Source organism: Oncorhynchus keta, chromosome 27 (assembly GCF_023373465.1).
Source record: "Oncorhynchus keta strain PuntledgeMale-10-30-2019 chromosome 27, Oket_V2, whole genome shotgun sequence".
NCBI classification, from domain to species: Eukaryota; Metazoa; Chordata; class Actinopteri; order Salmoniformes; family Salmonidae; genus Oncorhynchus; species Oncorhynchus keta.
Genome location: NC_068447.1, coordinates 46319839 through 46331903, shown reverse-complemented (window position 1 = coordinate 46331903; position 12065 = coordinate 46319839). Strand labels below are relative to the sequence as shown.

General features: G+C 39.9%; 1 protein-coding gene across 1 annotated transcript; it reads left to right on the top strand.

The window, feature by feature from the left end:
• The first annotated feature begins 9440 nt into the window (after positions 1-9440).
• Positions 9441-11710, top strand: LOC118360202 (transcription factor HES-4-B-like). The gene is made up of 4 exons (XM_035739451.2): positions 9441-9833; positions 10025-10120; positions 10237-10324; positions 10440-11710. Exons 1-4 carry the CDS (start codon positions 9726-9728, stop codon positions 11015-11017), a joined length of 870 nt encoding a protein of 289 aa, XP_035595344.1. The 5' UTR covers positions 9441-9725; the 3' UTR covers positions 11018-11710.
• Positions 11711-12065: the final 355 nt, after the last annotated feature.

Genomic DNA, 12065 nt, shown 5'->3' with positions numbered 1-12065 from the left:
GTATCCACATGAATGTAGACGTGTTTAGAAACATACTATATTGTTATTTACAATTAAAGTGACTCCAAAGTGACACAATACATTATTTACCATTCATTTGTACTTGGCACACAATAATCTGAAACACAACCAGAACAGACAGGAAATGCATCCAACAAATGTGTAACCTCACAAGCTTTACGTAGTCATTGCGTGCTAGGAATGCGGAACCAAATACTACACTTTGTACTACTTTAATACACATATAAGTGAATCTGTAGCCAATATTTTGCTCCCCATGCTGTAATTTCTAAACGGTTCACCTGGAATGGATGAAAATACACTCAGATGAAAGCTGATAATCTTCACTTTAACTTCATAGTCTTTGTTTGATTTTAAATCCAAACTCTGGGAGTATAGAGCCAAAAGATGAAAAAAATGCTTAATTGTCCCAATAATTACTGAGTGCACTATATATGCCTCCTCACAATTTTGACTCGGAGATCTATAGACAGTTCTTTGAACTTCCTGGTATAGTTTCTGCTCTGACTTTGACCTTATATAGACAGTTGTTTCTTTCCAAATCATGTCCAAACAATTGAATTGGCCACAGGTGGATCGTCTCAAGGATGATCTAAGGAAATTGGATGCACCTGAGCTCAATTTAGAGTGTGAGAGCAAAGGGGAATGAATAGTTATGTAAATGTGAGATTTTGTGTATTTCATTTTCAATAAATCTGCAAAAAATTCAAAAAACATGTTTTCATTTTGTTGTTATGGGGTATTGTGTGTAGATGGGTGAGGGGAAAAATAAATGTCATCCATTTTGAATTCAGGCTCTAACACAACAAAATGTGGAATATGTCCAGGTATGAAACCTTTCTGAACGTACTGTACACATATTATCGTATAGACCACTGCACATATGGTTTTGATAGACAATTGTAATAGCAGTAGTAAACTTTATCATCACAATAAACATTTTAACAATAGTATCCTGAAACGTATTGCCCAGTAACATGTGTAGAAACAGCATTGTGTAAAGGCAGTCCATGTACTGTAGCTGGCCTTTATAATAATTCAATTTCAGATGTGCTTTTCCCTCTGATTTTGATACATTGTCTGTGCCGTGCCTACACTCTGTTTTAAGCCTAGGAATTTGCAGGTGGGAGGGAGAGGGGGACCTTGTTCAACAGTGCTTGAGAGGGCCATATCTGTCATAGTGAATTCCAGTGCCGAGCGCTGATATGAATGAAGGGCACTAGTGTGCCCAAGTTGTAAGTGTGGAACTCAAAGGCCTGCTGAAACCCTATAATGCAATTATGGCGACAGACTCTCAGATCCATTAACTTTAAATGGTTCGACAGCCCCCATTCAGTCAGTGTGCTGCCATGTCTTTTCTCAAAGGAGGCCTCTTAAAGTCACATGAAAAGGCCTCTTCTGTACTCATTGTGCTCATTGTCTTTGTAAGCCTGTTATTAGGGGGAGAATCAAGTTACGGCACACCACCGATGAGAACTGCAGAGATTGTTCAGTTAAAGGTACAAACGGGCATCTCTGCTCAGGGTTCAAATACCAGGAATACCTCTTCGAATAATTATCAACGTTGAGTTAAATAGTTGAAAAGACATATATTGCAATGTATTCTCCTAAAGAAAGATTCAGATTTTAGAGGCATTTTGGACTGAGGAGATTCACACTACTTTTGCCAAGAATTGTTTTATTTCTAAAATTGACATTGGTGTAATAAGGGAAAATAATAGATGACAAGTGCATTATTTTGTTTTATTTTAACACACATTATTGCATTTTGCTGACCTTAATCAAGATACTTGTTTAGTGTCCAGGTTGTCCAGTCCACAACAATAGCCTACGGTGCCTATTTAAGTGGTATATCTTTGTCATGTAGGCCTATAACAAAATATTGTAAAAATAAAATTGAAGAAAAGTTTACTGTAATGGTAACATGACTTCAATGAACAGAAACAAATATAGTACATACCATGTTGTGTAAAAAAAAATTGGTTATCCTCCTTTCCTTGCAGAATAAAGAACAAAAAAACATGTGCATCTCATTTTACTCTTTCACATGAGTAGAATTGGCAAGTGTTGACAGGAATACTTTTCTATTTTCTTCCGGGTGAAAGTTTACAACTTACATCAAGTTCCTAAAGGATTTAAAATGTTCAACAAAAATCATGAACGATGAAGTGGATAATTGTAGCCGTTTAAATTCAGTTGGTGTAGTTTTTACATCTATTAATGCACTCTAATCAATGGATGCTTATTGCACTAAAAGACTAGTTAACAACCAGCATTGAAAACGTTGGTCCTATCTCTGTGTCTTGAAATCAGGGAAAATTGTGTTAAGTCTTGTTGTTAATACAACATCCTTCAAACATTTATTTGGGAATCAAATTAAAGGTTCCAGCGATTTCCAGAATTGAATTTGGTGTTTTGTATATTCCTAATGTGTGCTGTTCAGCCTCTTTACACAGACACCAGTGGAAATGTCCAAATCCGTCATTGCACAACTTTAAAGTGCTCCCCCCAAAGTATTGCAGTGTAGTGACCCATTCTAAATAACCTATATCATTGGGGTACTGAGGTTTATAAAGGAGTCCATTGGAAGCTGCGCTCAAAAGATTTGGTGGAATTGGTTGGAAGCCTTGATGAAAAGTGCACAAAAAAAAGCAGGCTGGAGGATAAAGAAAACGTATAGGAGATGTCAGGACGCCTTTGGAAGGAAAACAAACTGCGGCGACCAATGTGAGTTGACTTAATCTGATTAGGCTAACCTCATCAACAGCCCACTTAAAAGGGAGAAGAAAGCCATGAATTGGGCTGAGAAGCGAGAGAAAGGAGTCGCTCTCTGCTCAGAAAACCAAGGAAGCTCTGTGAATGCATCACATTGTTCTGGGACATGCTGGTCTGCAGATGGCAGAATGACAACAAACTGCTTGAAAAGCGAAGCAAATATAATTGAGGCAAGTTTTTTTTTTTTTCAGGTATGAGAACAATACAAGGAGTAATGAGATTAAGAAAGAATAAAGTGAAAGTCCACGGAAAATACCACTCTCTCGCACGTTTGTGGTGCTAACATTCAGCTTTGAAGTCTTTGAATGCAGTCACCCCCCGTCACGCTATGAGAAATATCACCCACTTTTTATTAATGAATTCAAATTTTTACATCTTATAAAACACCCAACAGAGCTGGTAATACATCAAACAAGAACAGCTAGACCAGGGAAATAATATGTTTTAATACCAATACAAAGAGGGATGTAAAAAAAACAAAAAAAAACTTTAATACATCAAGTTATGCCTAGTCTTAAGAAATCCCTAGCAACAATACATTTAAGATATCTTACCCTGCCAAGAGAAAATCTCTTTACATCTTTAGCCAATATCTTAAGTGAGAAATAGCTGAGGCTTTCTTTTAAAAATAAATCAGTCAATATGTTTACTCTTAAATGTTTACTCAATTGAATTTGATTCGTAAGGATTCCAGACGTGCATATTTTGATAATCTGCATAATCCAATACTTAATTCAGGGGTGAATGCAGCAACCACAGGAGTTCTTTTTCAGCTGTGTCTGGTTGGAGAAAAGGATTCAACTCAAGAAATGTGTTGCTGCACTGCAGTAGTGGGCTAAGTTTGGCTGGTTCAAGTCCCTTTGTATACGAGTAATGCTGTCATTTGTTATTCCCCTGTCTGGTTCTAAAACCGAAAATATAATCACTCAAAGTAAAAGCACATTTGGATATTAGTTTAAGAATTCTGTTAGTACTTGAAAGACATTAAGCCTACTGTCTTGAACTGTTTTGTTGATGGTTCAAAGTTTTGTTGAATAGACACTTTTGTCTGCACCCAATTTTGGCACATTTCCTCACCTATCAACCACAGCATAAAACACTTACCAAGATACTGCTGTCTTTACTTTCTATGGACTGTTTAAAAAACTGTTTAAAAAAAAAAAGTCCTATTTCATTCGGACAGTTTTTTCAATTTCCGCTTAAAATGAATCTGCCATAGACAGCAGTGGGGTCAAACCGTAGAACCCAGTTCCTACATTTGAATATAAAAATATATTTTTTTCAAACAAAACTACACGACATTTGATCTCTGGGGCCCTCAGGATGACAAATCAGAGCAAGATTACTGAATGTAAGAACATTATAACCTTCAGAGGTGAATGTATCAAACCAGTTGCCGTGATAAAAGTGTTTTGTTGTTGTGCACTATCCTCAAACAATAGAATGGTATTTTTTGTAATCATAGCTACTGTAAATTGGACAGTTCAGTTAGATTACCAAGAATTGAAGTTTTCTGCCCATATAAGACATGTCTATGTCCCGGAATTGGCTGTTGTTTACAACATCATTCTAGTCACATGATCGCATATTGAGCAACAACTGTCCCGGTTTAGGGACACCGATCCCATAGAGGGTAACAAACCTCAAGGTAATGAGCTACACCTGCACTCTCAAAGCCAATGTGTCAGCATTTCCAGCAGCAAGTACTGACTCTGTCAATCATATTCTATAAACACAAGGGAACAGTTCATCATGTCTTTTTTCTAAAAGCGGAGAAATTGGCCCGGGAAGTTATCTAACATTAGACACCTGGAGGGTAATAATCTTTGTTTTTTGTCATTTTATAAAGTTCAGGTGCATTTTTTTTCTCTCTCTCGTTCTGCCTTGTTTGGACTCTGTAAAGTAGCCACAGTAGGCAATCTGGAGGAAGAACATACACAAGTCCCCTTTGCATGCATTGTTACTACAATAGTTTGAGGATTAACACAAGTACGAGCACTGCAATTAAAGAGTGTGCGAGCGGCTTGGCTGATCAACATCACCTAATACAGATATAATTTAATACATTTTCTGTATTCTGCACACAGATATGGGGGAGAGCAGAGGGTGGCTCATTACCCAAAGACAAACTAACCAGGCGCCAGTGAAAAAGAGCTGTTGAGCACGCTCCAAACTCAGACAACAGTCTACTGGACTGTGTTTAATCTGAAAACACAGCCCCATACTCGTTGGGTCTTTTCATCTCCCCGGTTCTCTTAACCCCCCCCATAAACTTAAGTCAAACAGCAAGTACTTTTGGCTCAACTTGTTTGATGAATGTAGGATAGATCCGTTCTCAACAGTGATTCCTGTACTCTGCATTCCGCCGGCTGGTATTGTCAGTGTCGACAAGTGTTTCAGGGATGTAATAATGATGGGTGGCATTTGGAATGTTTCAACCAGTCGGAGGGGGATTCCTGTTTTCTTTCTCGTGGACCACAACGACGTCCACATTTGAAACGCCGGAATGTAGACGGAATAATGGATGTTAATCTGTTTCAAGTTGGCCTTCCTGAGTCAATTGAAAAGCCTTTGAATCATTTGGTCATTTCAATGGTCAGAAAGTCAACAAAAAAAACAGATTGGAGACAGAATCCAGACTAGGTTGTCATCCAACAACATTCAAACAGTAAAATCCCTAAACATGCCAATGCAAGTAGGCCTAGTGGGCAGTGGTCTGCCAATAATGACTGAGGGGGCGGCAGCGTAGCCTCGTGGTTAGAGCGTTGGACTAGTAACCGGAAGGTTGCGAGTTCAAACCCCCGAGCTGACAAGGTACAAGTCTGTCGTTCTGCCCCTGACATGTGTTCTTAACTGACTTGCCTAAAGGTAAAAATTAAATATGCCACCAGGTTCTAGGCAAGAGTAAAGCTTAACAAACTCTTATTACATTTGGTGCTTGTCAACAGAATTGTGGTGAACTCGGGACCATGAACGCAGACAGGGGTTTTAAGATTACTCTTTTGTATATACTGAACAAAAATATAAATGCAACATGCGATCTCCATAGAGAAACATTGGTAGTAGAATGGCCCGTACTGAAGAGCTCAGTGACTTTCAAAGTGACACTGTCACATTTCTGCCCTGCTAGAGCTGCCCCAGTCAACTGTAAGTGCTGTTATTGTGAAGTGGACATCTAGGAGCAACAATGGCTCAGCCGTGAAGTGGTATGCCACACAAGCTCACAGAACGGGACAGCAGAGTGCTGAAGTGCGTAGCGCAAAAAGATTGTCAGTCCTCGGTTGCAACACTCACTAAAAAGCAAACGGCCTCTGAAAGCAACATCGTCACAAGAACTGATCGTCAGGGGCTTCATGTAATGGGTTTCCATGGCCGACAAGCTGCACACAAGCATAAGATGATCACTATACACAATACCAAGCATCGGCTGGAGTGGTGTAAAATTCCATTGGACTCTGGAGCAGTGAAAAAGTGTTCTCTGGAGTGATGAATCACGCTTCACCATCTGGCAGTCCGAATCAGGGTTTGGCGGATGCCAGGAGAAGACTAACTGCCTGAAAGCATAGTGCCAACTGTAAAGTTTGGTTTGGTGGAGGAGGAATAGTGGTCTGTGGCTGTTTTTTTATGGTTTGGACTAGCCCCCTTAGTTCCAGTGAAGATACATTTTAACGCTACAGCATATAATGACATTCAAGACGCTTCTGTGCTTCCAACTTTGTGGCAACAGTTTGGGGAAGGCCCTTTCCTGTTCAACCATAACAATGTCCTCGTGCACAAAGCGAGGTCCATACAGAAATGGTTTGTTGAGATCGGTGTGGAAGAACTTGACTGGCCTGCACAGAGTCCTGATCAAACACCTTTGGGATGAATTGGAACGCCGACTGCGAGCCAGGCCTAATCGCCCAACATCAGTGCCTGACCTCACTTATGCTCTTGTGGCTGAATGGAAGCAAGTCCCCGCAGCAATAGTCTAACATCTAGTGGAAAGCCTTCCCAGAAGAGTGGAGGCTGTTATAGCAGCAAAGGGGGACCAATTCCATATTAATGCTCATGATTTTAGAATAAGATGTTTGACGAGCAAGTGTCCACATACTTTTGTTCATATAGTATATATATATATATATCTCGATAGATAGATAGATAGATAGATAGATAGATAGATAGATAGATAGATAGATAGATAGATAGATAGATAGATAGATAGATGTAATACATCCATTGTGACCTGGACTTGACCTGCCATTCATTCTTTGAGCCATTTCCTTTTTTTCTGTTGCATGTATTTTTATGTTCCTGAAGGTACTATCCTGGAACTAAATAATGTTAAAACCACACATACATCTAGGTCTATTATCTGTTAGATATGAAACTGTTTCTTCATTTGATTGAAGTGTGTGTTTCTATTTTAAGTGATAGTTGAGAAAAATCAATGATTGTTACATTTGTTTGGGATAAATGGCTGTTTCTGTACTGAATATTTCATCCTGCCATGATTAAGCATACATGACTTTTTCCTTCATTCAAATGTTCATTCATGTCATATTGACTTTGAACAAAAACATGTATACAAATATTCCAGTGCAGCAGAAGACAAAGTTCATAACTTTAAACCATTTCATTTCAATGATTCAATTCGTGAGGTGGGCTACACTGTGCCACCTTGTGGCCAATTTATGCAGAAATACATCCTCTCTGATCATGTGTATAGATGGTCAGAAATACAGCGTCAAATACATGCACTGGAGACAAGTGATAGGCTTACTTGTCCACATCAAATAGGTCTTTTTTTCCCCCATCTTGCCTTCACTTCTTGATGAATTCACAATGCATCGAATGCACTCAAAGATGTTGTCCTCCCCAGCTATGAAACGTTTGGCATGAGAATGATTTGTTATTTTTTAACAATCATTCATGATTAGGCGTTGATATTTCAGTACACTACTTTTGAGAGGTAAACCGCTGAACACCTTTGGTACAAAGCACATAGCTCACTATTCTGGATGTGAAAAGTGAGAATCATTTTTCCAATAGATGGCGTCCTTTTCCTAAACTCAGACTCTCTCATGCCATTCTCCTAGTCAATCTCAAAAGTTATATTATTTATGCTATTATGTTAGGCTATTACATTACGTTATTTTATGTGATTATATTTCTGATTTCAATGTGTTGTGTGCCCGGCATTGTATTGTAGCCTAATGGCATACTGAAATTGCAATAATATAGGCTAGGCTAATGTTGTAACCCACATTAGGTATACATGTCCGAAATTAAACAACTCATCAGTTTTCATATCGGATCTTCCGGGCCTTGCCACAAAACGATTTTACACTTGCAGGGATTACCAACATTTTACAACTGTGGCTGTCATTGTTGCTTACAAGCGATAATGTTGCAAGTGTTGCAACTTCAACATTTTGTAATGTGAAAAACATTTTCCAAGGACTTTGTAGCCTATCGTTTTAAGAGTATTCTATATTTGGAAGATAACATAACACACGGCCTTATAACATCCTGTTAATTTGAAATGTTTCCATACAAATATGTTTTCTGTTGCATTATCTTTGACTAACTAATGACCTGTTGGTTTATATGGATAGATATGAGAATAAGGCATACCATAGTTATTATAATCTACGTGCCAGAAGACTGGGAGAAAATGCTTCCGTTCTCTAGAGAAATGAACGAGTTTTAGAGAAAAGTCCCTCGGGGAAGCCAGTTTCGGCACGTGCTCTCAGTGGATGCTGAAGTGCATGGAGCAGGCGCACACAGTGCGACTGGCACGCGGACAGATGTCGCATCGCTCATCCCCCGCCCGTTCACAGCTCCCGCGCAGGAATTATTGACACATGGATGTTCACACAGCCAATAAGACCTAGTTTAGATTAGATTTGCATAAAGTGGCCGCCTGCCATTGGTTTATTGCGTGCTGCTCCAAACCGTCTCGCGTGTCATTACAGCTGTTTTTCTCCTTAGAGGCACATACTGAAATGTTAAACTATATCATTGAAGTATTAAGGTATAGTTATTACAATTTCCCCTTACATTTATCAAAATACAAAAGGCATTTTACGTATATTTGCGTAAAAGTTACTTGAACATTAAAATAGTAGGCAAAACATTTATTTATTTGGTACTTTAAAATAAAGCCCACACACACTTTTTTGAACGTATGCTATATTCTTACCTTCAATCACCTAAGAAAAAACGTTATAGACTATTTAAAAAATAATTGAAATGAAATATTCAAAACTCGGAATGACATGAATAAAACACACGCTATTTATAGCAACATAACATTACAAGCATGGTGAGGTTTTGTAGTTAGATAGTATCTCAATGCATCGAGAATCTTTGCGAACACAAAACGCATACATTCTACATTCTTGAAGGGTATGAAAAAGTTGGAAGCAAACCGCCAGCGCATTTCCCCAGTTCCCCTTATCACTTCACAGCCAGACCGACTGCACTCGCCGCTTTGTTGCCTGTCCCTCCAGGGCTGATTGAGCAGCGCGTGACTGACAGCCCGCGGGGGTGTTGTCCAATCAGCGGTCTGCCCCGCGCCCAATGGGTGAGTCCGCACGCCCATTGGCTGAGACGAGTGTGGGAAAGAATGCAGAGAGGGTTTCACACGAACTGGGAGCATGCGAACCACCTATAAGTACCGCCGGCGTGTGTCGGCCGTAGAGCAGACTCGACCTGCCCGACAGAGCCTGAACCCAAGCACGTTCTTATACTCCAATGACAGTTCGGTGATAATAAGTGATATAGCTGATCAGTGGGACTTGCTCACGTCTGCGTGACTATCGTAGGATATCCTTCACACGGGTTAAGATTTGATCTAAACATAAAGGCGCAGTGATATTGCAACTTTTTTTCCACCTTTTCCAACTTCTCCAAAAGGATATACCTTTTCTATAATTTAATCCAAAATGCCAGCCGACACCATGGAGAAGCAAACGGCATCCCCTATTGCTGGTGCCCCTGCAAATGGATCCCATACTCCAGACAAACCTAAGAATGCCAGCGAGCATAGAAAGGTAACGTTAGGCTAAAAGTCTATAACTGCCGATGGATTTAAAATGAATCTGATATGCCTCCTAGGCTAACGTTGTTGCTAATTCAACTTTACCCTAGTAGGCTAACCAAATTGTACGTGTGAGATAAAATAAATGCGTACATTCGGACTTATCCATGAACATGCAATTAATATGAAGCATTTATTTTGCAGTCCTCAAAGCCCATCATGGAGAAACGTCGGAGAGCGAGGATAAACGAAAGCCTTGGCCAACTCAAGACACTTATTCTCGATGCACTTAAAAAAGATGTAAGTCTAAATAATTTAAACGATTTAACTATTTAAAATCACTGTGTTCATTTTTCCTGGCATTTAATTTTGTGTCAATGCACAGCCTTTACCTTTTACCATGCTGTTATCCACAGAGTTCCAGACATTCAAAATTGGAGAAAGCCGATATTCTGGAGATGACAGTAAAGCATTTACGAAATTTACAGCGTGTGCAGATGACTGGTAAGTTAAATTGCAAATATCTAATTTGACAACATCTACCCTACACTTTATTTATAAGGGTTTCATATTTCCATCGATTATACACTATTTCCAATGTTCTCTCTTGTCTCGGCAGCGCTGTCAGCAGACACTACCGTCCTCAGTAAATACCGGGCGGGATTCAACGAATGCATGAACGAGGTCACTCGCTTCTTATCAACCAGCGAAGGGGTGAACACGGAGGTGCGGTCGCGGCTTCTCAACCACCTGTCTGGCTGCCTAGGGCAGTTGATCGCCATGAACTACCCCCAGCCAAACCCAAATCAACAGGCTCACCTCGCGCAGCCCCTTCACGTACAGCTACCCTCTACCTTGCCCAACAGTGCCTCTATGGGCTCCAAACTCAGCCCCACCGAGGCAATGTCACCTAAAGTCTTCAGCGGGTTCCAGCTTGTGCCCGCCACCGATGGACAGTTTGCTTTCCTGATTCCCAGCCCTTCTTTCGCCTCAGCATCAACCCCAGTCATCCCTCTGTATGCTAACGCAGGTGTGCCCGTGACAGTCAACGCCAGCCCCGTCCATGGCAGCTCTGCGCCAATAGTGGGATCCCCTGTCCATGGGATGACGTCATTCATCGGTGTGCCTCAGGCGGTCAGCCCTGTCGGTGTCTGCATTGGTTCGGAGAGCACTGAGCCTGTTTGGCGACCCTGGTAGTTTGGTTGAAATGGACACTACAATAAAGAAGGTTATTTTTATGAAGTAAATAGTTCCGTTCTAGGGGACATCATTTCCTTTGTTGGACATGGTAAAAGTTTGTTTATTTATTGGCTGATTCCAACATTTGGATGTTGGTGATAAATATTGTGTCCATGCAATGGAAGATTTATTCAAATGTTTGTGATTAAGTACTTTTTATGGAACGATTTAGTTTTGTACAAAGTTGATATTGATTGTTATACCAAAGCTGTGTGTTTTTATATTGTTTGTCGTTTTATGTTTGGAAATTGAAGTTTGGCAATGGCCCATTGACCTAATAAATCAGTTTGAATAATTCAGAAATTAATAATTTTGTCTTTTACTTCCATATCACTTCTATAACACACTTAGAGCATAGTTATATACGCTTAAGATATATTTATGTTTCTATAAGGCCCATGCGTAAAAGTTAATATTAAGTATGTTTTGGGGATCCTGAGTGTCGCAGCGGTCTAAGGCACTGCATCTCAGTGCTAGAGGTGTTACTACAGACACCCTGGTTCGAATCCAGGCTGTATCACAACCGGCCGGGATTGGGAGTCCTATAGGGCGGTGCACAATTGGTCAGGGTTTGGGGTAGGCCGTCATTGTAAATAAGAATTTGTTCTTAACTGACTTGCCTAGTTAAATAAAGGTTATTTTAAAAAAGTCTCTTCTTGTTTGGTCTTGTGTGTAAAAGTTAAAATAGTCATTTGAAAGTCAGACGTAGACCTACTTTTTTTTCAGGGGTCTAGGCTCATATTAGAGCAGGCTTAAAGGGCCTACTAATAATTAGTAGTTCTATTATAGCCGAAAAAAACGAACCTGGAATCAAATCCCTAGTGAAATAGGATAGTAAAAAGTCCTGACATTTCACTTGTTTACACCCTTTCTCAAGTTTGGCGGGAAGTTAGTCATCCTGGTGTCCTCTAAAATGCAGAATGGGTTGGAAAGGCAAATGGCGGGGGTGTATTTTTTTATTTAGCAAAAAGGGAATTAAACATTTGAAAGGCTTCTCATCCTGTAT

Bases quoted from the DNA above. Each gene is read 5' to 3' on its own strand.
- LOC118360202 (XM_035739451.2), top strand. From the start codon at position 9,726: ATGCCAGCCGACACCATGGAGAAGCAAACGGCATCCCCTATTGCTGGT. The intron at 9,834-10,024 runs GTAACGTTAGGC...TTTATTTTGCAG, and splicing joins ATGCCAGCGAGCATAGAAAG to TCCTCAAAGCCCATCATGGA. The intron at 10,325-10,439 runs GTAAGTTAAATT...TTGTCTCGGCAG, and splicing joins ACAGCGTGTGCAGATGACTG to CGCTGTCAGCAGACACTACC.